The following is a 27,703-nucleotide window of genomic DNA, read 5'->3' as shown; positions in this document are numbered from 1 at the left end:
GCTTCAAACGGGAGAGTCAGTGCATGGAAGTGAACGAGAACGATTCGTTCATTTAAAAGATCCACTCAAAAACACCGATTCGTTAACAGCTCTAACTGTGATCCACTTCAAGACATTTATCTAACGTTACATGGATACAGTCTTGGATACCATTTTTGCGTGAAACTGGCGTTTACAGCAGACCACAGAATCTCAGCAGTGGAAACTTTGTTTAGTCACGGAAACATTGTTCATCTGGGTTTCTGGTTCTGGATCCTTTGCTCTGTCCCAGTCAATGTAGTTTCGGTGGATCGCGGTCCCGTTTAGGCTTGGTGTTACAAGAACCACCGTTTCAATATGTTTTAAAGTAGCTGTTTTCATACGCTGGCATCATCTCGTGAGAACCTGCCAACGCCTTTTCTCTCCTTGGCTTCGTTATTCTTCAAGCAGAAGGAAAATTACTACAACGTCCAATTTCAAACATTCTTATTAATCGTTTTATAAACGTTTTGCGAAATGGGTTGCACGTTAAGCGTTGAAGATAAAGCAGCGATGGAGAGGAGTAAGATGATTGATCGGAACCTGCGAGAGGACGGAGAGAAAGCATCCAGAGAAGTCAAACTACTGCTGCTCGGTATGATACAGGAGACCTTCTTAATATCAATGTTTAAAAACGTAATTGTGTGGGATACAATGTGTACCTATTTAGTTTTTCTGCCATTTTTTTTTCTTTCACGAATCGTGTTCGCGCTTGTCGATTGTCTTCAGGAATGCAAAGTGGTCCAAAAAGTGAACTTGTCACTGCAGATTGTCATGTTAAGATTTAAGGCAGCAATTAAACTTAAGCATTCAGCTGTGATAGGCTGAAATATGTTACATAGTGTAGAACAAAGATCGACAATCTGTTGAACATTATTCAAATCTGTCGTCTAAATGATAAAGTGGATTCAGAATGTGTTCTCATTGTACTAGTCTTGGCTCAGTGTGCTGTCAAAACATGTCTGCCCTTGGTAATCCTCCCCCAGTGTCCCAAACATCCAGTGAGCATCACATTTTATTACCATATTTAACCTACAGCATTTGGCTGCTCTGTGTGACATGAGAAGCAAACCCACACACACACGCACCCGGGGATCACAGCAAAGCAGTGGAAAGCAATAGTGTGATTATGGCAGTATTCCAGATATCAAAGCATGATGGAATGCAGGAGATAATAGCTGATATGGACCATTAGAGTGACAAAATACTGGTGTTTTGTCTGTCTGTTTGTTTTTGAATTCTTTGTAGGTAGCATACTAATTTTTAGAGACAAGCACCCATAACTACAAGTAGATATTTTTAAATGTAATGTTTTGATCCATTTAGTTGAGTTAATTGCTTCTGTTTCGATTATTTATGAATTGTTTTGGAAAAAAGTGCTGAATTAATTTACAAAGATAGATAATAAAGTAGCAAGTGCCTTGTGACAGAGAGGTGGAGTGAATCATAGTGTGGTTTGTTAAGCAGTGGTCAAATATGGATTTTTAAACGGATAGTTCCGGTCCTTGATTCTGATTGGTTGAGCCACGTTCGAATCTGTTGTTAATAGAGTGGTGGAACTATGATGTCACCTTGTAGGCGAAAACCCGGACGCGAGTTAGCATTTTAGCGGTTCCGGTTCCATCATCCCAATGGGTTTTTTTAATGGAATTTTGGTTAAATCCCTTAAATAAGGTCTGTGGTTCACACAGGCTCAAGATACTTTCACGTTTTATTCTACGACATAAACGGCAACAACATAAACAAACGTTACTGCGCATGCGTAACTTAACTTCCGGTAGACTTCTAAATAGAATCAATAACAGCCAAGTCCCTCTGGGGGCTGTTCCATAAACCAAGATTAGAGTATAAACCAGGCTTATTTCGGTTAGTCAGGCTTATTTTTGGTAGATTCGGTTTCATAAATCAAATTTAAAAAAGTTCAAACTCAGTTACCCCGGCAACTTATGCTGGCAAACTAACCTGGTCCGGAGCAGGCTAACTGTCAGGCTAAGCTGAGCTCCTCTAACACTGACCAATAGGAACGCATCCATATTACCACTGACTCTCTCACATACCGTCAGTTTAATTTATTATCGGTCCAAAAATAAAAGTATACAGAAAATACACCTTAAATAATCAAATAAATAAAAAATAGGCTACAACCAACTGTATTTAATGTATTGTGCCCAAAATGTAGGCGAATGACATTTTAACATAGTTGCTACTTGTGCATGCAGTTGATCAGAAGTTTCTAGCCATGCAGCCTTTCTCTCTGAATTTATGACAGCTGTACCTTTTATGGTTATTAGAACATTAAAACATTACAATCTAAAATGGCTCTTTAAAGCATTAAAGCATAAAAACACAATCAAAAGTTAAAATCACTGAATTAAAAATGTAAATTTATAATAGAAATCAGAGTACATTTTAACTGATAAGAGGAACACACATTTAACTCATTTGAGCTAGTGATTAACAGTTGCTGCTATCATAAAAATACACTTATATGTAGTAAAATTCTATGTGTCACATTTAATGTCCAATAACAAATATTTTAGCAGAATGTATATTTTATTCAGAATTCTTGCGCTAGTATTCTATTCTGCTCTGTGTGTGTAGCGCGCATGCGCGCCGCAGCGCTCGTTCTCTCGCATAAGCCTCGCCCACTCCTGACAGCTAAATGGATATATTTGCATGGCTTTCTGACATTACAGATGTAAAAAATATACCTGTGGTGTATCAGTTATGCACTGAGGAAAACACAATGTTTCAAATGCGTTAAACAGCACAAATATTCGCTGTTTGCTACGGTGGATCGATTTGATCCATGATCGACATTAAGGGCTGCTTCAGAATAAGCGTGTACATCACATTATCCTGACTCACTGAACCTGGATAGCATTAGTCAGATTGCGTGAACTTGAATTGTCGTTTATGGAACCGCTTTAGTCCCGATTGATTTGTTAGGTTATTTCAAGTCAGGTTTTTGACTTTAATCCCCGCTTTTCTTAGCGTCTTTTATGGAACAGCCCCCTGGAGTAGATTATTTTTTGATCACAAGCAAAATATGTTTGCTGCGTAAATCAGATGGATTTATTGAAATTGCTAATTCATTCTCTGCCAGCAGGAGGTGCTTTAAAGCGGGAGAAATAGAGGTTTCCCGGTAACAGATGTACACAAAGGAGAGCTCTGCTCACAAACGCTGCTTTATCAGACATATAACATGCAAGATGAAATAAAAATAACATCGAAAATGTTCTAAAGACAGTCTTCCTTCAGAAATACAGTGATGTAAAAACACCTGTGCCTCAGTTTGATATTTAAACGTGCAGTACGTGCTCATGCTTATTCATCGAAGCCTTTTGGAAAATCGGTCAGTTTTGATATCATGGCGTGTTGCCACAAATAAATAAATGTATGGGAAACATATCCCACAGCGCAACAACCTGAGCCCAACTTCATTACTCATTACTTTAACTTTAACTGCGTTTGTAGCCCGCGCCACTAGCCAGACCGATAAACAAACACAGACCGGAAGTTAACTTAGTGCCAGGCGCATGCGCCCGATGAAGATAAATCCTTTTCACTGAACGTTAAAAATAAGTTAGAAAAAGTTGTCTGAAGCGTGGTGGTGGTGACGTTGAAGGCGAGCGACCGTGGTGCAGTAGTTATTTTATAGCCTAAGCTTACCTTTTTAGTTCTGGCTTTATTTAGGCTTCAAAATTCGTCAGTTACATTATTTTGTGACCCCCTGGTCAAAAAAAATGACAAAAAAGCATCCCCTCTGTAAAACCACCATCCCCCCTTACCATCCCCTTTGGATTATTCATTTTGTGTATTACGTAAAATTTATCATGCACACGAAATGTTAAAATTCTCTACTTATGATGATTCACGAACTAAATAACAGCGATTGGCCAATCAAAACTTGGTACTGTAACAAGCTGCGCACAAACAGAATCAATTTCGTCATTTTTCGCGCAAAATGGTTCAAGCCCAACTTTTGAAATTCTTTAAAAAGAAGACAACAAACAGAAGGTATGATTTTTCCTTGATTAGACATTCTCCTGACATAATGTATGTGTGATTGTGAGGGACTGAGAGAGATAGGAGAGTTGACATTATCCAACTTTGAGAGAAAAAAATAAAAACCTCTTGAGAGTCCAAAAACATTCACTGCGTGATGAAGCCCATTAGAATACAGTTAGAATGCCCTTATTATTCCAGCAATGAAACAAAAAATACCCATGTATGAGTTTTTATGTTTTTATATTCATTGCACAAAGTACTTTTCTGTACTTTTTTGCGAGGCCGCAAACACAAATGTGCCATTCGTTTTATACAACAGTGCAGAGCAATACGGTGTTTCATTAATCCGTGAATTAATCAGTTTTTGAACGAATCTAGTGAGCCAGTGATTCAACGGTCCATTCAGATGGTCTCACTCATAGACATAATTATCTTTATGTCTATGGTCTCACTTGTTTAGTTTCTTTCGAATCGGCCGTTTGAATGAATCGTTTGATATGAATGATTCAGTAAGTCATTTATTAAAACAGGGACTTGCTGCCACCTACTGGCGGTTTTATTGTCATATTTATTTATCCATTTCTCAATTTCAGGCCCAAAAAAAAAAAACCTTATAAACAACAGTTAATTTAATAAGGCTAATTTTTCATTAAATAAAAAACCTTTTTAAAATGAGACCAATTTTGTATTCATTGTGTAAAATTACAACTCCACTTCACGCCGTGCCTAACAACGCCCCTTAGCTGTTATAAATTCACTGTAAACCACGGCTTCTTGGAGCTTATTGCTTTAATGACATCTGTGATTTCTGTGTGGGATTGTATTTCTTTGGCCTGAGATATTCTTCAACATCCAGATTCTCTGTCAAAATAGGTTAAAACTGTTGCAGTAAATTACACAATCAGAAATTATGATCATCAGCAACTTTGTCTGTTGGTGATGTTGTCAAATTCTTATGTAATGTTTCAGACAGATTAGACATGCATATCCAAGACAGCATTTCTGTCAGTGGATCAACATTTGTGTGTGTAAAAATCCTCCTTTTTGTCTTTTTTTTTTCTCAAGTCATGAAACCCTTCTCTTCTTGGCATTTAAATCGTGCATTGGGGCATGTTGTAAGGGGGGGGGTTGGCTTTTTACTCTGGATGTGGAAACCCACGGTATGCTGGAAGTGGGGCGAGCATTTCAATGAGCCGAATATTACATGCTCCGTTAAACACAGAATGCAGTTCATAAATAAAAGCCGCTCTGAAAGAACTGTCCGAGGACGGCGAGTTCTGAGGTTACAGCTGGACGGAGTCCAACTCCTGTGGCCTGAGTGATCACAGTGAACTAGCGAGTCATCCTGAATTATTACTGATTATTTTTATACGATCTTGCTGTTTTAATACTGCTGACAAGATTAGACAGTGTGGCTACATCCCTGTAGGCAAGAGGATTGCAACTGTCTGGCAGAGTTGACTATGGATGAGTTGTAATTAGCATTGCACAATGAGCTCTGAGCTTAATCACATTGTGGGAACTCACTTGTGGCTTTTTCTTTGTGTTCTCTGTGACTCTCCTGACATCAGCAGATTCAAAGGCTATGATGACTTTACTATTACTTCTGGCTGAACTGCAATTCAACTGGGCTGTTTAAAGGGTGCTCCACCCAAAAAATTATAATTATGTCATTATTACTCACCTTTATGTTTTTTCAAACCTGTCCGACTTTCTGTCTTCTGCAGAACACAACAGAAGGTATTTTGAAGAGATTAGGAACCAAACCTATTGACTTCGATTTTATTGACAAAAAACATGGAGACGTTTCTTAAAATGACTTTTTTTAAATGTTTCTTTGTTCCACAGAGGAAAGAAAGTGCACTGTTGTTCATCTCTTTCCATTCTACAACTGTTATATATCAGTGTTGTTATCATTAACTAGAACAAAAACTAAAACTATTGAAATTGTTTAACTGAAAATTGTTAATTGAGTCTTCACACTTCTGCTCTTTTCCTTATATCAACAGTTTATAGCGACCGCACCTGTCAAGGTGACAAAAAACAATATGACTTCATGTCACTGAAGATCGTTGTCTGTTTGACATCAGTAATGAAGAAAGAGTATGTTTTTTTTTTTTTAACCATTTCATTTTGCTTTCTAAAGACTATACAGAAATCATGAAATTAATTCATTTAGTTTATTATTTTAATTATTATTATTATTACTATTATTATTGATTTATTTTAGTGTTTCAAAGGTGTTGTCTTGAAAATAGCACACTTAATATTTTTCTCACATTTGATGCATTCAAGTTCTCCAAGGAACTTCATATTCTCGAGTTGGGAAGTCATAATTAAGACGCCTGGTGCATTCATGTCACTTAAGTCAGAATAAGATGATTAGTAAGGAATGTGCATCAGATGCGTTTTTGATTTTGTATGTTTTAAATTAAATTTTAATCGTTATAAATTTTAACACAATTATGCAAGACTGTCAAATTGTGTACATGTAACGCGTAATAAGTTTTATTTTAAATGAAAAAAATCAATAAACAACTAATTTAGCCCTAATACAGATGCTGCATCTCTTGTGTTCTTGACACTGACAAGCCCCCAACTCTGAAACTCTTGTCTTTCAGAAAGTTCAGAGTTTCCCACTTGTAATTACGACACTGTGGAAAGATCATATTTATGAGTTGAACTCACCTGAATGCCACTATCTGTTCAAAAAATTCCTTTTGTCTTCCACTGAAAAAAATGAGGATGAGTAAATAATGACATTTTTTATTTGAACTCTCCATTTAACTGTCGGTTTCTGAAAGATACTTTTTGCTTGTAAGCTGAGGGATGATTTCTCAATGTAAAATTAGTTTCCGTTTGATAACACCATGATTATCCCACATGAGGATATTGCTCAGTAGGGGGTTTGTCCTCAAGGGTCAGCTCGCTGTTCAATGTAAACATGCACTATTGAAAATCAAAAATAAATAGCTGAAGAAAAAAATCATAAATCATAAAGCATGGCTCTGCTCAGCTGGGGTTGATAATAGCGGCCATCTTAACCACACTGCACATGCCACTGCAGCTAACTATAATTACAGCAGGAGTAAGCCATTCACACACCCATTCAAACGTTCACAGATGTGTATATGGAGATTTTGTAGCTGTGCCGCACAGAACCAGTGCAAGACCTGATGCTTGGACAGCATCCAGACCGTGTTTGGCTGTGGCTCTCACTCAAGTGGATGTAAATGCAGAGCTGTGGTTATTAGGAAAAAGTGTGGCAGTTCTGATCTGGGATCCAGTTTGTGTGAAATGAATGATTACATTGACTTTGGCAGATCCTAAATCAGTGCTCTCACAATGAATTTTTAATGTTTATTTATTGATTGATTGATTGATTAAATCATTCATTCATTCATGTAGACCAATTGCTTGTTTATTTTAATTTGTAACACATGTAACAGTTTTTAACAGTTTTGCAATAATAAACAGTAAACTTTTGATCCAAAGAAGCAAAATCTATACTATTGTTGTCAGATTTTATTGCTGATTTTACTTACAGTATTTTAATGAGAGAAGTAACAAGGTCAGGTTCATGTTTTTTTAAAAAAAATGAATGTTTGTCGTCATTTACTCCCCCTTAAGTTGTTTCAAACCTGTGCAATCTTTTTTCTGTATAACACAAAAGAAGATATTTTGAAGAGTATGAGTAACCAAACAGTTTCTGATCCTCATTGACTACTTTAGTACTTTTTCAGTACTATGGAAGTCAATAGAAACCACATTTTTCTAAATATCTTCTTTTGTGTTCAACAAAAGAAAGAAACTCATACAGGTTTATAACAACTTGAGGATGAGGAAATAATGGCATAATCTTCATCTTTAGGTGAACTTTCCCTTTAACGATTCATGCACAAATTGAACTGATTAAACTTTTTTTTGGGTGAACTGCTCTTTTAAAAAAAAGGACTAACCCACATCCGGCTTGCTTAACTGTACACTGGTGGAAAGGTCAATAGGCTTGTGTGTTCTCAATCTGTTTGGTAATTCCAGACCTGATTTTCATGAAAACTTTGTTTGGCTCAACCATTGATAACTCATTGACCTTTTACTTGTGCCAAGGCCTCATCAGACGTGGCAGGACGTTTTGTCTCACTCTCAGCTGCAGCATGCCTGCGGTTCAAGACTCTCAGAAGAAATTTTCCACATGATTCTCTAGCCCCCAAGACCCCCACAGTTATTCCTTCACCATGCCATAAATTTGGGCTAATATGGCAGCAAGCCACACCTCAGAAGCAGACATTATTGGTCTAACCCTTAATGTGTCCTACAGTAAATTTGCTGCATGTAACCGCCAGCACAAATAATCCTGAAGATTGAACAGCTGACCAACTGTTACTGGACTGAATTTTTTTTACCAGAATGGCAAGCCAAAGGATGTTTTTAATTTAAGTCTTGTTCATTTTAATACAAAAATGTAGGTATGTAAAAGTGATTTGTAGGTTACGGACTGTTACTGAGTGCTAAAAATGTAATGCAATACCTGCTAAATAGCATATTAATGTAAACTGTTATGTAAACTATGCTTATATTAATTTCACTTGTCAGCTGAGAAGTAAAGCATTGGATTACATACACGCCATGTGTCCACTGGCCTGTTTGCTCATGTTTGTACAAATATCTCTTTCTGGTGTGTTAGTTAATAAGCCATTTAAGCGAGTCATTTGACTAGGTTAAAAAAAGTTCACCTCAGGTTCCCCACAAACACTTCGGCTGGGGTAACTAACATCAGACAAACCTTTCATCTTCAGGGCATTTAATCTAACCGTATGGCAAGCACAACCTGAAATAGAGAGCTCGTTCTGCAGCTCGTGCTGGGCTTGTGATGTGGAAGGCAGAGGTTGAAAGCTTCTATTCATCTAATGCAGACCTTCTCCTGAGCGTGTGATGTTTGGGGTCAGGCAAATAAACTGCATTTATCAATTTGCCATATCAACCTCATTAACAATGTTCTGTGTTGTTTGTGTTCTTTTAGGTGCTGGGGAATCAGGGAAGAGCACAATAGTTAAGCAAATGAAGTGAGTGTTTTAATTTTTTTTTTAAATCTTTTAATTTTCTGTATTCTGATATGCAAGAATGAGACTGGTAGTCAATGTTCCCTCTACTTTTTGTTCTCGCTGTGCAAAACCTTTGGGTAGACTTTTCGGCCACCATGATATACGTACAGTTTAATGGTTATAGCGTTATACTGCATATAATTGTATATGAATATATATAATTAAATGCATATATGTATATGTATGCATTATAAATGTACATTTTAAAACTTTGGTTCATAATATATATACAGTGGTTAACATTAATTTTGACTGCATAAAAATAGAATTGTTATAGGATTATAATCAAAATAAATGTAGGTCATTGTATATAGTATTCTAAGTATATCTATGCAATTTAATAATTATTAATGTTATTCTATAATATATATTGTTATTAATATTATATTGTTTGAATTGTATTATTTTATGTTATACATACATTTATATGTACAGTATATATTATACAGATATTTATGTGTGTGTGTGTGTGTGTATATATATATATATATATATATATATATATATATATATATATATATATATATATATATATATATATATATATATATATATATATATATACTGTATATGAAGAGTTCATTTGCAAAAACAGATTTTTATAAATTTTCAAAAACAATGTTTTTATCCTGCATTCCAATTAATATCAATCAAACTGCAGTTGGGTTGTTTTGATTAAATAATAATAATTAAAAATCTAAACACTAAAAAGCTAATAACAAAAAAAACAGCTAACTAACACAAAAACATGATAACACAATAAAATATTTTAAATAATTATTAGTTATCTGTTTTTGCAAATAATCTCTTCATATGTAATTATTAGAACATAAAAATTAAATAAATTAAGTAAAGTAATTAATAATTGTAATCAAATTAAATATAAAATCATCGTACATAATAAATATTTGATGCTAAAATGTGTATAGAAATGAATGATTATATGGCCATTCAAGAAATCAGTTTTTCCCATGAATTTACTTCTTGAACTGAATTTTTTAGTTTGTGAGAATTCATCATCGAGGCCGCCTGTGCACACAGTTTAGAGGGAACATTACTGGCAGTTATTATTGATTTTGTTGATTTAATTGTTTTGTTTGATGTGCAGTAGATGTCCTTATCTGATTTGTTTTACTTAAGGATCATTCATGAAGATGGCTACTCAAATGAGGAGTGCAAACAGTATAAAGTCGTGGTTTATAGCAACACTATTCAGTCCATCATTGCCATTATCAGGGCCATGGGCCGCTTAAAGATCGACTTTGGGGATCCTGCAAGAGCGGTAAGATAAATAAATAAAAACACTTCTCTCGTCTAGGCTGTGTAGTGCTGGAATTTGAGTACAGTGGTGCCTATAAAATTAACCCTCTGGTCAACCCAAACAGAGTTTAGTACTTGGAAAAATGTTTCTTTTTTCAGCCTTCCCAGGACAAAAGTATTTCGGATCATTTATAAAATCATGACGCTATGTATCACCATAATTGGGCACCATTTCTAAATGCACTAAGAATCCAGTGATGTTTTCCCACAATGTTTTTCACCAAATTAACAAGGAAGAATGATATTATATTCAGCAATATACATAGAAATAAATAGCATATAACAGATATAAGAAGAGATATAAGAAATGCTATGGAGGAAACATTTTTGATGGACACAATACATAATTTTTTCATTTCAGAAAGAAATATACCTGAATTGAGTACAACAAATAATAGAAATAAAATAAATTAACTGTAAATTTAACAATGTATTTCTAACTGCTACCTCACCAAAATAAACATCTAGCACAGCTAGTGTAGCTTCAGTCATGAACTTATGAGGAATAATTTAATCAATCAGTCAAAAAGACTCAGATTCATGTGAGATTGGTTTGATGATTCATAAATAACAAACTTTACAACTGAAATGACTGACAGCTTGTAGCATTAATGGAGACCAGTTTTCAGACTATCTTCTAATGTTGTTCTGTTTAACATCAGGATGATGCTCGCCAGCTCTTTGTGCTCGCTGGCACTACAGAGGAAGGAGTCATGACCCCTGAGCTCTCTGGGGTCATCCGCCAGCTGTGGAAAGACGAAGGAGTGCAGACGTGTTTCGTCAGATCACGAGAGTATCAGCTCAATGATTCAGCAGCCTAGTAAGTGCACTTGAGTATTTGGTTTAACTTTAGCAAATATTATTTTTACTTACAGTACATTTGGTTTATTGTATCATAATTGGAGTCATGAGAATCATGATCCAGAGAATCATGCTTTAGTTTGAAGCGATTGATTTACAAGAAATTAGTTTTTGGTTTCCTAAATGGAATAAATTCAGGCCGAGGCACAGTTGTACAGCTGATCAAGATCCATCTTGCTTGTGCAAACGTGTTCAGCATTTTTTACCTGGTAGATTCCAGCTGGTTTCCTGACTGTGGGGAAATTTGTGGCTTTCTGAATTGCACAACCTTTTTTTTCCCTCTGATTTTTCCATGTTACAGTCATTCTTTCGCTCTGTTTTCAGCTTTGGTAGCCACTAAGAATGTTTCCAGTGATAATAATCAAGAGCAAAGTTCTTTCCTCTCAGTGAACTCATGCTTTCTTGCAGCGGCGCTATATAGAGCTGAATCTTCTAGTGAGAGAGAAGCTTTGTGCTCCTGTGTTATAACAAAATCATAAGGGTGGGTTGTTGTGATGGAAACATCTATATTTTTTCAACAGCAGTGCTTTGGTAACATCAGGCCTGTATTGCAGTGATTCTCATTTTTGCACCCCCTCCCCACCAATCAGTCAATCAGTATTTATTTATATAGCGCCTTTAAAAATGACACCGGTTGACAAAGGTGCTTTTCACACCCAAAATACAAAACACTTTTTACACATATACAATAAAACATCACTATCCATTTCAATGCATCTAAGGACAGTTATATGCAAAAGAGTAGAGATCTGTCTTCAAATGAGTTTTGAAGGATCCAATATGGAGATTGTTTGGTTTCATGAATAGGAAAGATTCACCACCATAATCATTTGATATTCCTACAATATTAGCAGAAAAGATACACTTCAGTTCAAAAGTTTGATGTCATTGCAAGGACGCAATAAATTGATCAAACGTAAGAGATTTTTTATGTTGCAAAAATATATTTAAAATAATGCTTTTCCCTTGAACTTTCTATTCATTAAAGAAGATTATATATCCTGGTTTCCACAAACATATTAAATAGTATAACTGTGAGTAATGGCTGCTGAAAATGTAGCCTTTTGATAACAGGAAAAACATTTTAAAATATATTAAAATTGAAAACAATTAAAAAATTATTATTTTTTTTTTTTTACTGTATTTATGATCAAATAAATGCAGCCTTGGTGAGCATAAGTAACTTCTCTCAAAAATATTTAAAAAATCTTACCGACTCCACGCTTTTGAATGGTAGTGCATGTTTTTATGTTACGTCTTCTGTTAAATTAATAAAAGAGGGTGGTTGCTCCAAAAAACATATACAAATATATTAAATATGCATGCAGATCTCAGAACAGGTGCAGCCTTTTTAAATGTGTTCCTTCCAACTGCTGAGACTGTTAGACACTGCATGATAATGTGGTGGTAATATTAACTCCCAGAGAAAATAAACAGGTTTTGATTTGTTTTTTATAATGTTCTTCTAAATGCTATTTAAATCATCCTGACATTTTCATTGTTGTTTTTAAAATGGTTTCAATCAAAATGCTCAGTATGCTTTTTTCTCTTGTCCAGCTATCTGAACAATCTGGATAGGATATCCCAGCCCACCTACATGCCCACTCAACAAGATGTGCTGAGGACTCGAGTCAAGACCACTGGCATTGTAGAAACACACTTCACCTTCAAAGAGCTCTACTTCAAGTAAGTGCCTTTCTCTCTGTCTTTTTTCTTCTTTCTATCTATCTATCTATCTATCTATCTATCTATCTATCTATCTATCTATCTATCTATCTATCTATCTATCTATCTATCTATCTATCTATCTATCTATCTATCTATCTATGTCTTGATCACTGTAAACTGCTTATGTCTGCACAGGATGTTTGATGTTGGTGGCCAGCGTTCAGAACGGAAGAAATGGATCCATTGTTTTGAAGGTGTCACTGCAATTATCTTCTGTGTGGCCCTTAGCGACTATGACCTGGTGCTCGCTGAGGATGAAGAGATGGTGAGTTTCCTTCATCATCCTGAAGTGAGCCCTATAGAACTAAATCAGAATGGCACACTAGTCTGTTAACAAGATCATGGGGCCTACTTCCAAGCCACTTCCAGATCTCAGTATTTCAATTCCACAGGGGATGTTTCATTTGTCCTGGTTGTGTTAAAGTGATTTCCTCATAGCTCCTGGAAAGGGCGCATAGTTTCCTCATGAGACCTAATTTCTTAAAGTACACTGACTATTTTTCCATACAAGGATTATTTGAGGTTGCATATTGATTTTCAGTGGAGTCAATATGCACAATGTTATAGAATGAATTAACCCTTGATTCTATTGCGGCTCTGTGTTTATTTGTATTTTTTTTCATAGGTACTTTTTGAAAATCTCAGCTCTCACTTGTCAAATCAAACAATGTCCAAACAAATGTAAACATTATTCATGTGGTAATCTCGATGTGTCCACAGAACCGTATGCATGAGAGCATGAAGCTTTTTGACAGCATCTGCAACAACAAATGGTTCACAGACACATCCATCATTCTCTTCCTCAATAAAAAGGATCTGTTCGAGGAGAAGATCAAAAGGAGTCCACTTACGATATGCTACCCAGAATACTCTGGTGAGAATATTGTCCTTATGAATGAAGGGATGTTTAGTGGCTTAAATAACATGCATATATTAGTAGTTTGCACTTAAACTCAGAGCTGAATTTATTTGTGGTGAATGATGATGCACACTCAGGAATAAGTTTGTTTCAGGACAGTACATTCAACAATACTTGTATTATTCCTGATAATTTGATCTGTTTTTGGTTCAATCCTGGAAAACATGAACTATTTGAATCATGTCTAAAATTAGATGGATCTGCAGATAATCAGTAAGTCATATTTTTACACGAGCATCATTATATTGGTAGAGGCTTTAGGGCAAAAGGCAGAGTGCATGAGTTATTGCTTGTTTATATAAAGTTATAAAATGAAGTAGAGACTATGTGAGGTTGAGTTTGAACAGCCTATCAGAGGAGGGGAGCTATTCGTTGTCTAAGGACTGTGGAAAAACCTCTGTTTTGTGTCTGCTAGTCGTCATCCTTCAGGGCTGGGAGAAAGTCTTGCCGGTTTGGAGATGTTTTAATGTCTCTCTTGGTCTTTATACTTTAAATACAAGTACATTTACAGATGTTGGTTTGTCCTCAGCTTATTTCATTGAAATCATTAATGTATGAAAAGTGGCACAGTTAATTTTGCCAATGGGATGGACCATTAGCAGAAACTTTTTGCCTCACTTCATTTTTCAAAATGATGAATTAGTGTTGCTTTTCAATCTGGACAAAAAAACCTTGAATCACTGAGATGTATTAATATACTCCTCCAAAAATAACTGAGTATTTTCATTCTGTGCCCCCGAATAATCATGTTATGTCTCGTTCATTGTCTTGTTCATTCTCCATATCCCCATTTAAAAATGTGATGAAGTGATGAAAATCACAGAAATCTTACACTCATCTCTGTTGTATGACGTTCAGGAACAAATACATACGAAGAAGCAGCAGCATACATCCAGTGCCAGTTTGAGGATCTGAACAGAAGAAAGGACACAAAGGAGATCTACACACACTTCACTTGTGCCACAGACACCAAGAACGTACAGTTTGTGTTTGATGCGGTCACTGATGTCATCATCAAGAATAACCTCATAGAGTGTGGCCTCTATTGAAGCATCATCTGTCTACTGAGGTAAGTGCAGCGAAAGAGAAAAGGGCCTACAGGACAGAATGTGAGGAACACAGTGGAGCGTTTTCACAGTGTGCATATTTATCTGTGCACATATTTTCACACTAAGATCATGATTCATTATTTGCAGTTATTTTTCTTCTAAATTTAGAATATAAACCCATACGTACTGAAACCCACAGACCCCTGGTAATTTTAAAAACATGAAATGTGTTCATTTGAAATGAGTTTCATATATATTATTATTATTATTAAGACATGTTTTTTATTTACAGTTATGGAAGGTTCACTGACTGGTTGTTCCTGGTTTTGTCTGTTTCCTCTGTTGGCGAATAAGTGAGAGGAACTTCCTCCCCGCTGCATGCACTCTTCACACTAAGTGCAGTACCTATGCCCATGGACATTTTTTCCCATATCCTTCTTAATGACAATCTGTTATGGACATTACAGCTTCATTCTGTTCATTTCCTGTTTCCTCTATAGGTATTACATGGCACCATTATGCATAGATCATAATCCACAATAGACAGTAATATGTGTCTTTATACTAACCTCAGTTGCATCAAATATCTTTGTTTTTGTTGTTTTTTTAACGCAGAAAACAGCAAGATTTTGATCTGAGTGCTTTTAATAACAATGTATCAGTTCTTATGGGAAAGTTACCATTTTGCCATGTTTTACATAGCGATTACTTAGCTAATTTATTAATTTTTAGGTCTGTCTTTAAGTTTGCATATATTTGCATACTTCTCAGAATTAAGCCGCTAGTGTGAGAACTATTGTTGTATATTGTGTTATATTATTGTGTTAATTCACAGCCCAATCACACAGCAACAGTACACCATTTATTTTTTCACTAATTAGACATGGATCACTTTATATAACACTTTATATAACCCACTATTTTTGTATCTCTTGAAGACCAGTACAGGTGTGAACACATGTTTTTCTCGCAGATACATTTCTGAATGGTTCAGAAATAATGACCCTCTGTTGGGTCAAGAACATGTGGGAACAAATGCCATGAAAACAGAACATGATGACCAGATTTGCATTCCTGATGGAGTACAGATTTGACAAGACTTGTTTGATGTGCTTTTGTTTAATCCTGTGGATTTCAGTATTTTTAAACAAATTGACACAATGTGATCTGGTTTTTAATACCTGTATTTAATATGAAATGTTGACATCAAGTCAGATGTTGCTTCCAGAACATGCCAAACAGCCAGAGTTACCTGCATGTGCAAGAAAGTATGGCATTCCAATTCTGGTACATTCATGTACTCGGTCTGGATTCATGCAACAATCTTTGATTTCTTTTCTATATCACTGTTATCATGTACTTATTTTATCTAACTTTTTCAGCTATTTGAAACATGAAAGTGCAAATGAACAACTAACATTAATGATAGCACTGAATCACTGATATGCTAATAACCTGGTTTGTTTATAACCCTTTTATTGAGTATTATTTAAAACCTGTTTGGTTTTATGGGCTTTTCTGATCATATGTAACTCTGCAAAGTACAATGCCAACAATTGCTGCAGTTTTGAGAAAATACATATGTAATCAAATTATCTTTGTTTAAGGAAACCTATAGTATATACATAATCATGATCAGAAATGATCTACAACACTTGAGTTGAAAATAATATTTTAATTTTAGTCTTTGATGTTCAAACAATGAAGGGAAATTTTTCCTAAGAATCATACCCAAACTTATTTTATTTGACTTGTTTTAATGAGATTGTGTATCTGATCTAATACTTCAAATGGATCTTTTATTTCCTACTGTTCCAGTTTCTCTGATGGTGCCTGTGGCTCTAAATATGTATATATGTGTAGTCTCACGATTGTTAGATATCTTTACTACTCATTTCTGCTGTCTTGAAGACACCTTTTTTTGATTATATAATACTCTTAGCAAAAAGAGTGTTTTGTACTGTGGTTCATTTAAAATTAGCTCTGACACAAAGGGTCGGTGTTTGAAAATCCCAATTAAAACAATGTAAGATTGGTGTTTTGTGAAAGTGCGCAATTACAGTAACGCTTATTGCCAGCCATTTGCAGCACATAATAGTAATTCAACACCAGCAACCAGTGAAATTGATGGAAGTCTTTATTTCATGTGCCTACATTTACATTCCAGAACATCTCCACAAATTCAGAGCTCAGGTTTTAAACAAAGCAACAGGCCATTCTAGAATTTTCACTTGTTACTGTAATACTGTATCATAAATATATAGATTTATGTCTCCATATATATTTTATATAGAATATTTTTTTAAACAGATTTTTTTCCCTACTCTTATGTACAAAACATACTGTATTTGGGGCTGATAAAGAAACGTATGTCATTTATTGTGTGAGCTTGCTGAATTCAAACAATCACGTCTTGCTGATGTGCAAGTTTTAACTCTCAAAGGGAACCAGATGCTGTACATATAAGACTGTTTCTAATTGCTACCATGGGATCTGATGGGGTCCCACTTCAATTTCTTTAATACAGCAACATTTAATTGCATTAAATTTACTTTTCTTTTTCTGGAAATGAATGGAAAAACACCTAACAGTCAAACCTCTGTAGGTTTAACATTAAACACGTTGAGAGGAAGCTTCTCTACAAGCATCAATAACTCATAGCATCAAAAGTCCCCTTTCTTTGGTAATCCTTCTCTCATTGTCTCTACTAGTGGTTTGACAGGAAATGTTTTCGAGTCCATTCGAGAGACCATTAGTCTAATTCTGGATCTAGACTCTGAGGTTTGGTTAAGTTGTTGAGGTTGTTCTTTGGCCGGGGATCCGCTGACCACTCTTGACTGCTTGTTGTAGAGTTCACCTTTATGCCACCCGTGGATGTTCTTTTGTTACTGTGGCAGCTTCACCAGAGTATTCCAATCATGCTGGTGGGGATGGGGCAGAAAGATCTGGAAAAAAAAAATGTGAAGATTTTTTTTTTTTTTAAGTAAATTCTTAAAGAATTCTCCACGAAATGATTTGATAGAACTTTCTTAAATCCATCTACACTGGAAGCATGGAAGTGTTATGCCATGTAAGCATGTTTACTATACCATGAACCATGCTGATGTCAGAAGTATAGATAATAAAAATAGAAATGGAGCATTCATCAACTGAAAGCGATGGGAGTTATCTACTTATAACGTTCCGTTTTCATCCAGTGTAGACAGAGTAAGAATCTGCTTTGTTTTTTTAGGGAACATACCTTTGAAAAAGTAGATAGTTTAGAACAGACCGCAGTCCTTAAGGTTTTCTTTGATGATAATGTCTGTCACAGCGTTAAACACGATCTCGACGTTCTTTGTGTCTGTGGCACAGGTCAAGTGTCCATAGATCTCCTTCACTCCCTTCTTCATGTTCAGATCTTGAAATTGAGCCTTGATGTAGTTGCTGGCATCTTCATATGTATTTGGACCTGTAAAATCAGGATATTCAACATCATATTTGGTGGGCATATTCATTAAAGGTTGTTAAGACTGTTGTGCATTTGTATTTACAGTTCCAGTACCACCAAGTGTTTGCTATGAGCTATGATGCTCATGCATACTGCTGAAGATGAAAAGTCATTTCATTCATTTACTCACTTTGACCTTCTATCGTCTGTTAAGATTAATTTTTGAAGAATATTCTGATGACTATTTCAATATAATAATGTGAATGATTGTGAAGTTACAAACACAATGCAAAAACACAATAAAAATCCAAACCAGCCATAAGAAGCCATATCAGAAACTGACTGAATTTAAGTCATTATTCATTAATCACTTCCTCACATCCAGTGAGCTGTTAACCACTCTGAATAGTTTGAGTCGAAGAGTTCAATGAGTTAATTTAAAAGATCGGGCTCAAAAGAAGGATTAATTTGTGAATCAGACATTGTCTCTCATGAACGTTCCAAGGAGAGCTACAGCTACTTAAATTTAAATCTGTACCAAACGAAAAGCTATCATATGGTTTCAAAAGAGTGACAAGTCATATGGACCTCTTTTATGATACTTTTGTGGTTCTTTGCTGTCATTCTCTAGCTTCATAACCCCAGTCCTCATTTGCCTTCAGTATATTTAAAAGAATGCCCAGGATGCTTTCTTGAAAATTTTTAGAAGTTGTGTTCTACAGAAGAAAGGCATACAGATTAAGTTTAAAGGTGGTGTGTTTATTTTTATAGAGACCTCACTCACCATCATAATCAGGAAAACAGATATTCAGGTGGACTTTCTTGATCTTCTCCTCGAAAAGATCTTTCTTGTTGAGGAAAAGCACAATGGAAGTTGTGGCGAAGAACCTGTGGTTGCAGATACTGTTGAAGAGATGGAGACTCTCATGCATGCGGTTCTGGGGGAAACGTGATAAATAAGATGACAGTATAAGTTGAGATGCACTGGTAAAGCTTAAAACATCACTATCAAATCCCTTGTTTGGTCTCTGTGATATTTGTAATGTGAATGATCTTGTGTTCTTTGCTGATGAAAGGGTGTGTAAAGACTGTACTTTGCTCTTTGAAATAAAGGTTCCAAAAAGTGTTTTGCTCAGCGATGCCATAGAAGAACCATCTTTGGTTCCACAAAGAAGATTTCAGTGAACAATTTTTAAAATAACCATTTTTTCTTAGTGTGAAGAACATGTTAAAAAATCTAAAGAAACGTATATAAAGACTCCATAGATTTTAAAGGTTCTTTATGGAACCATAGACGGCAATAAAGAACCTTTATTTTAAAGAGCGTTGACTAAAGATGAGCACTTACCACTTCATCATCTTCTACCAACACCATGTCATAAGCACTCAGGGCTCCACAGAAGATGATGCAAGTCACACCTTCGAAACAATGAATCCACTTCTTCCTCTCTGACCTCTGGCCACCCACATCAAACATCCTGCAGCCCAGTGAAAATCATGAAATGGTTTCATTCAAAATGCTGGTTCTTTTTGTTCTAGTTACACAAGATCTGCTGAAATCTACCAAACATGGTCCTCTCACATGGGCAGTCACACATTTTAGGTCTTGAGTTTCTTTACAGTAGCAATTTATGTGGCTCTCAGTTTTAACAAAGTATGCATAACAGTTGATTCAATCACATTAGTAAGACACACCTGAAGTAGAGCTCTTTGCAGGAAAACTGTTCCTCAATGATACCAGTAGTCTTGACTCGAGATCTCAGCACATCCTGCTCAGTGGGGAGGTACTCAGGTTTGCAGATTCTGTCCATTTCGCTCAAGTAGCTGTTTGAGATAAGCCATAAATTAGCCATACATTTACAGACACACCTGAATTTTCCATCTGCTAAAATCCTGAAAATCTCCAAAGCATAAGAATGGTGTACTAGGGGTGTCAAACTCAGTTCCTGGAGGGCCACGGCCCTACAGAGTTAGCCTTCAACCTTGATTATACATACCTGATCCAGATAATCAAGCCCTTCAGGATTATTTCAAGCCCTTCAGAAAACTAAAGGCATGTTTGTTAAGGCAGTGTTGGAACTAAACTCTGCAGGACTGTGACCCTCCAGAAGTTCTAACCCCTGGTATACTGCATTCCCATAATACAAAGGGAATTATGGACAATGTAACCACATCCTCAGGTGCCAATGAACTCTACAGGTATTGCTATCCCTGTTGAGTGTTGTACTCACTATCCAGCGGAGTCGTTTAGCTGGTACTCAGCAGCTCTCTCAAACGAGGCCTGCACACCAGAATCCTTCCATAGCCTCTTGATGACATCTGCGAGCTCTGGAGGCATGCTGCCCTCCTCAATGGAGTCAGACAGGTTCTGGAGCTTCTGACCATCCTCCTGCATGAGACAAAGAAAAGGGGCACTGTTAGTCATCGTGCAGTGAGTTATCACTTCTTCCTATTATTTAATAAGTCACAATAAAAAAAGGAGCAGCAACAGATATTTTCTTCCTAATTGTGACATAAATCCAAGTGTGATGGATTATAAAAAAAAAAAAAAAAAAAAGGTGGAACCAAAGACTTGGTTCTATGCATCAGTTGTTGATTTGATTTTAAGGTGTAGAGTTTGCAGGGGCAGGGTGTAAGTGATCTAAATGTTTGGAGAAATCTGGTATCAGCAGAGAAAAGTCTATCGATTTCATTTAGTCACTAATATGCACACAAGGTATACCTTTTGAAAGGGTGAAAACTTTTGTACCTTTTTTCTAGAAAATGTAGATTGTGAACAGCTCATCCATGCATAATGTTTCATTTTAAAAATGTTGAAATGAAAAAAGATAGAGGGAATTTTCATTTCATGCCAAAATTGTGTATGTTGTTTTGTTTCAACGTGTGCATTTTGTTGGCATGTGAATGTCTACACACTTATCATTGGTCTCTCTGTGTTTTGGAGCTGTTTTGCAGACCTGTGCTGCTGGTGACCCAAAGTTGATGTCCAGCATCTCCATGCCTCTCATGATGGCCAGAGCAGATTGCAGGATGTTGCCAAAAATAATAGATCGAAACTCCATTTGTTCTTCTTTTGTATAACCACCTTGATGGAGAATTCTTGGGGGGAGCAAAAGAGTGTTTTTGATTAATGTTTTGAAGGTGAGTACTGTACACACAGTGCATACAGGGCAGGCTTCACATTCACTACCATCTGTTGGTCACACATTAGCATTACAAGGGGTAGAACAGTGTATGTAAGCACTGACATTTACAAATGCACACCAATTATTAAATACAAATTCAACTAGAATGCATGGATGAGATTTTAATTTTAAAATATATATCCTGAATTCTGTGCTTCCACAGCCTGTAAATATACAAACAGACTATTCTGAGCATATATTTTGGATGTTGCATGTGATTATACTCACTTCATCTGTTTTACAATGGTGCTCTTCCCAGACTCACCAGCACCTACAAGATGAAAAGAAAAATATGCAGAACAATGTATGAGCAACAAACGAACAAACGAGGAGCCCTCAAATGCTCTTAAACTGAACTTCAGACAATCTTCCAGCTATATTATATGTCCATGTTTATCTTTTAAATTGCTAGTAAATTTCACAGATAATTACAAAGACACAGAAAGTAACACACTGAATTAAATGTGAAGTTTTGAAGCAGAAAGACTGAAATTGTATTTTCCTGTAAAACATACTTCAGCAATCTTTTGAATCATTTTTTACAGTGTATATGATGGTTACTGTAGGCCTGACATGTTCCATAGTGAATTTAGTTATTTGAATTGTTCATTTTCTGCTCTGTGGATTTTAATAAGTTAAGTGGTAGATGATTTGTTAAGAATAAACTTATGGATTGTCATTGATGGCCAGGTCAGAGGAAGGCTCTTTAACCTGCTTATAAAGTGACCCAATTGGATTTGTGTTAGGGAAAGCTTCTCAGAAGATCACTGACACTTTGATTCGTCTTGGAGCTTCAGTCAGTCCAGGGCAAGGGGGTGGGGCTCAACCGTCGCCTGTGGCAACTGTCACTCTTACATGCCCTTTACTTCCTAAGTTAACTGTAGCCATGAAGAGAACATGCGTCATCCCTGTTGGTCCATTTGAATGCTTAGTTTAGCAACTAAATTAAATTATGCTGTCAACCTCCTAATTCTCACGTGTGAACACATATCAGTACCATTATTACCACACCCTTTGGCTTTTATTGTGCAAAAAAAAGTCTAAAGTGATTTGCTAATTTATTGAGAAAACTCGTTTCAATAATTTACTACACAGAGATGGAAGAGTATGCATCTATAATAAGTTTAACTTCTTCTAATTAAGTATTTTAATGTTATTATTATCTGAGAACAGCAGGTTATGAACTTCCTGTTCAGACAGGCAGTGACTTATCAAGCTGTAAGGTGTCTTGATGTAATAAACCGTTTGGAGCACTCAAACTGGCCTCCTTTGCTTTCCGTTCCCATTGGAAGATAAACTGGACCTGAGCTTAAGAGGATCGGGGCTTAAATCATCACAGTAATCGGATTCTGGTCTTATTGTCAATATGCCACAATTCACAGTGCTCCTCAGGTTGTGATCTTTTAAGGCGACTTCATTTGCAGTGAAAATGTGGATGTGTTGCTGAAGTCAAGCTGGAATTGATCATTTTAAAAGCTAATTTAAAATAAACTTTTAATTAGACAAAGATCATTCATGTTAAAAATGGTTTACAGAAAAAGAGCTGATGTGCATCACTTAATTCACATGCAAAATCATTGCTAGTGTTGTAAATGCCATCAAAATGGTGTTATATGGTGCAAAACGGCATAATCATTTGTAAGAAAAAAAAAAGGTATGTATTCTCTTTTGTTGTATTTTAATGCTACCGGATTATGAAGTCAAACATGACAACTGATTACAATTGTGTCATATATAATATAATTACAAAACCCCTTGTTTTCTCAAATCCTTTGTGAGTCAGATTTGTCTTAACGCTCTGCCTCATTGCATCTATAACTCTTAATCCCTGGAAAAAATCAGGTAAACAACTTTCTCATAGTGTTGACTATTCTGAAATCACTTTATTCTGTTCGATACTAGTTAATGTCAATCATCATCTTATATTCAGAAACAACTGAAGTTCTTCTAAGATGCTAAGATCTGCAGCAACTTCTTCCAGCTTACTAGTATTGACCACCTTAACAGGCACAAATGTACATAAAGCATCTGAAGCTCATTCTGGATGCAGAATCACTTATCTCAGCACCAGTGGACTGAGGAATCAAACGAACACCAATTTCTTACCCAGCAGTAGAAGTTTGACAGTTTTTGCTTCTTTATCAGCATCTTCCTGGAGCTGTTTTTCCAGCTCTTTGGACTTCTTGGCCATTTCCTTATCCTCTGCGCTCGCTCCACTACCCATCTCGTCGTCTGACGCTTCCCTGTCAAGTTCCTCAAGGAAAGAAATTTTGCCGGCTTCCCCTGTGCTTTGCGGAGAGAGAAATGGATACAGGTAGCCCTGTACTTTGGATCACGTGGCAGGAGGAGGGTCGCAGAAGTGTTGATTCCTCTTCTAGGTGTGACTGACCTACCTCGGGATGGACGAGTGGATAGAGACAGGCACGGAGACTGAAGCGGAATGCACTGCTTCCTCCTTTGGTCGCTCTATCCCCTCTAATTCCTCCTTGTCCACCTCAAAAGTCTTATCTTAGGATTGGGGAGGGCTTTGCTGAGCTTCCTGTGTGAACCAGCCAATCCTATTAGCTCAGCTAACAAGGACAGAAATGAAGGTTGTAAAAATTAGAACCAATGCTTCTAGTGAACTAGCTGTTGACAATGATCAGATGATAATGTGTGATCAGTTGGGGTTTGTTTGGATTTGTGGCTGATATGGTGAAGCTTTTCTTTGTTCTAGAACTGCTTCACAATATTTTAAGTTTTTAAGAACTTTTACAGTAATATGCATGTAGAACATCTGCTTCTTCTTCAGAATTTTTAGTTCATTGACACCACAAAATCAAAAATGTTCTTAACAATATTTCAGTCTTTTAAACTCTGATGTTGATTTAGTTCTTAGAGGTCAGAGGATGAAGGGTTTTGCTCTTGTCCTTGGCGGACTCTTTTGTCTGAGGGGTTGACACATGTATAACATTCTCCATTTGACACACACACACACACGCACACACACACACAAAACCAGTTTCATGTGTTATGTAACCCCGAGCTTGGGGGACTAGAGGTAAAGGAGGAGAGCTTACAGGTCAGTGTGTCTTGTTTCCGGGAGATGGGAGTGGTAAAGTCAGCGCTGAAGTTGCCATCTGATCTCCGTTCTCTTCTCTAACATCATCTTTAACACAACTGAACTGATCTTTATCTCCGCCACCCACTGAGCTTAAGAGAATGAATCTGTATTAACTGTCCACTATAACTCATCAATAAGATTTATTTGCATTGGGCTGTGAAAACTGATTTATTTTTATCCTGACTTAAAGCTTGTATTAAATGATTCAACGTACCTGATTCATCTTTTCACATCCATCCAATATTAGGCAGTTGTTTCTGTGTGTATGTCTATGTCAAATAAACCAATAGTGACATAAAATATATAGGCCTACTCTTAATGGAATGTCCAAAGGATTAATAAGTACAAATTTGCTCTTGCAAACACGTGTTCATTAAAGGAAATCTCTAAAGAAATCTCTAAAAAGTAGGGTATAATTGGGGAAAATGTCACGCTTATGAACAATGTGTATTTATTTAAAAAAATAATAATAGTGTATGCATTGTTTAGATTTACGTTTAGCATGTGCAGGATGATGATGCATTAGCCAATGCATTATTAACCCATTTGTGCCCAATTTTTTTCTGAATTGCCCATGTTCTGCATTTATTTTCCTAAGGTTTTTTTATTTATTTATTTTTTAATCGTATTTAAATGAGCGGCAACCGGAGGGGAAATATGTTGTATGCCTTCAATGTCAAATTTTAATAGGAGAAAATTTGGCATCTATTTCAAAATAACTGCTTTCAAAAGATCAACCCTTATTCATAAACAAATGTTATATGTATAAAAGTCGAAGAACATTTGATGCGGGCCCAAAAAAAGCTGCATCTAGATTATAATCTCTTGAATATGAATACACAACCAACAATAAATCCATTTGTCTTAAAGTGGTGGAACATAGTGCTGAGCAAAGTGCAGCCATTAAGTTGCCCCAACAGGGCATTGTGTATCAAAAAGTTAAATGAAAATAAATAAATAAAAATAAGTAGAATGAAGAAAAAATTACATCTATATAACAAAAAAGGTAAACCTGAAAGAAAATAAAAAGTTTTAGGCCCATAGTATTCAATGGCTGACTGTAGTAGGTGATTTCACATAATAATGTAAATGTAAACTCATTAATTGCCTGAATTTAAACACTATAATGGAATCATAAGCTACTAGTCTACTAAAACTACTAAACTGAATTAGGGTCCTTGACCGATTAGAATGAAATGCATGAAATGCAGATATATATATGTCAACAAAAAATACTTTTTTTGGTTCTTTGCTTGCGTGTCATTGAGACATAAAGCATGGATAACATCTAGAAAAATACTCACAAAAGGAAAATTAAAGGACACTCACAAAAGGACAACTATAAACTGCAGCAACTATAGTTGCTGGTGGGTTTAAGGGAAATATATAGAAAAATAATTTAGATGTCATGCACAAAACGTAAAATTATGGGAAGGTTACATTGGAAATGTAATAGGTTACAGATTATAAATTACCCTATTTAAAATGTAAAATTCAATTACTTTATTAACGTAATGTAACTGATTACATTTTATTACTTTTTGATTACTTTCTAAATTTCTAATGTTTTCAACTGTTAATCATTTTCAAACATGTAAACAAGACAGGGTTAAGCTTACAGAAGTACTCAACACTGATTACTGTCAGACTTTCAAAATGTAACCCCCTTTGTAATCCTTAACATTTTCATAAGTAACTGTAATTTAATTACACAGTTTTTTCTTAGTAACTGTAACTGATTACAATTACTTTTATCTTGTGATTAAATTACTCAATTCCGTTACATGTAACTAGTTACTTCCCAGTAAAAGAGATTCATCTAAAAATTAGGCTACATCTATTTTATGGCTTGCGAAGGAATATGAATACATTGCTCATATTTTAATTGAAGATTATTAGACACGCATTCAAATTGATTGATTTTGCCAATAGGTTAAATCTGTACATATAACTCATGGAATTATTAAATAACTATGAATTTATGAAGAGTAGCCCACAGCCATTTATTATATGTGTTAAGATTTTGTTAGATATGGAGACATTAAATATTTTAAGATTTCTAACTTGAGGAGGAAAAGCGGTGCAGCAATCAAAAATGTCCGTCTCGCGCATGTTTACGTAGAATACAACGATTAAAAACAATGGAACGCTTAATTGATTTACATTTATCAGTGTCATTGTATATGTATATTCCGTTCAATATGTTCAATAATAAAAAAAAAAAACAATGGAACGCGACCAGCTACCAGCGCTAAATCTCTACAAAATGAATTGGCCTACATGTTAACCAGAAGTCAACAATCGCTCATCAGCGAATCAGTAACTCTGCTTTCAGTTGATTAGAAACAACTCCATTTACACTGATTTAAAACCAGAAACATCTCCAGACCCTCCCACTCGGTAGCGCATGCTCCTTGCCTCCTTCCCCAGATGGATGATGGGAAAGAAAAACTTACCTGTGAAAGCGAGATTTCAACCCACGTCACTTTGGGTAAGCAGATTTTTTCTTACTGCTTGTGGCAGGTTGTGAGCACCCAAATCCTTAAATGCCTCCAAGAGGAATATAGCAGGCTAATCATGGTATCCTTCTCTTCATCAAAGCCAATCTCATTAGAGTTTCTGTGGTCCAGGCCTGCCTCTAACACTCCAGCACTGCTTCCACGCTGCTGCCAAGATTACTATCTGAGGCCCTTGTGGGTCAGGGTGGGTGACAGTGGACTGGGACTGGGATCCTGCCTATAATATATATATATATATATATATATATATATATATATATATATATATATATATATATATTAGTGCTGTAAAACGATTAATCGCATCCTAAATAAACGTTTTTGTTTACATGTTTGTTTAATATATGTGTGTGGACTGTATATTATGTATGTATAAAGACATGCACATACAGCATATATTTTGAAAATATTTGCATGTATATATTTATATTCATATAAATTATATCATATATATTAAT

At 35.8% G+C, this 27,703-nt stretch overlaps 2 protein-coding genes across 9 annotated transcripts; one reads left to right on the top strand and one right to left on the bottom strand.

The window, feature by feature from the left end:
* Nucleotides 1-17,385, top strand: LOC306849822 (guanine nucleotide-binding protein G(i) subunit alpha-3-like). The gene is made up of 9 exons (XM_079385151.1): nt 1-613; nt 9,050-9,092; nt 10,272-10,413; nt 11,114-11,271; nt 12,870-12,998; nt 13,176-13,305; nt 13,761-13,914; nt 14,818-15,028; nt 15,301-17,385. The coding sequence occupies exons 1-8, from the start codon at nt 496-498 to the stop codon at nt 15,006-15,008; spliced, it is 1,065 nt and encodes a 354-aa protein (XP_079241277.1). The 5' UTR covers nt 1-495; the 3' UTR covers nt 15,009-15,028; nt 15,301-17,385.
* Nucleotides 17,129-27,421, bottom strand: LOC306849823 (guanine nucleotide-binding protein G(t) subunit alpha-2-like). Of its 8 annotated transcripts, none has more exons than XR_013782374.1 (12): nt 27,183-27,410; nt 24,017-24,193; nt 23,730-23,911; nt 21,852-21,894; nt 21,396-21,537; nt 20,670-20,827; nt 20,134-20,262; nt 19,787-19,916; nt 19,223-19,376; nt 18,250-18,459; nt 17,517-17,953; nt 17,129-17,400 (listed from the first exon to the last, which is right to left on the bottom strand). XR_013782374.1 is itself a non-coding variant. In XM_079385154.1 (12 exons), the coding sequence occupies exons 4-11, from the start codon at nt 23,845-23,847 to the stop codon at nt 18,269-18,271; spliced, it is 1,065 nt and encodes a 354-aa protein (XP_079241280.1). In that variant the 5' UTR covers nt 23,848-23,911; nt 24,017-24,193; nt 24,683-24,810; nt 27,183-27,421; the 3' UTR covers nt 17,129-17,953; nt 18,250-18,268. The 8 variants fall into 8 exon arrangements, 5 of the variants coding, with proteins under 5 accessions (XP_079241280.1, XP_079241281.1, XP_079241282.1 ...); XR_013782375.1 differs by lacking the exon at nt 27,183-27,410 and adding an exon at nt 24,683-24,810 and having other exon boundaries at nt 23,730-23,906; XM_079385154.1 differs by adding an exon at nt 24,683-24,810 and having other exon boundaries at nt 17,129-17,953; nt 27,183-27,421.
* Nucleotides 27,422-27,703: the final 282 nt, after the last annotated feature.

The sequence above is a fragment of the Barbus barbus genome (assembly GCF_936440315.1).
Source record: "Barbus barbus genome assembly, chromosome: 29".
In the NCBI taxonomy this organism is placed as follows: Eukaryota; Metazoa; Chordata; class Actinopteri; order Cypriniformes; family Cyprinidae; genus Barbus; species Barbus barbus.
Note: the sequence above shows the minus strand (reverse complement) of the source record. Positions and strands in the feature narration are given on the sequence as shown.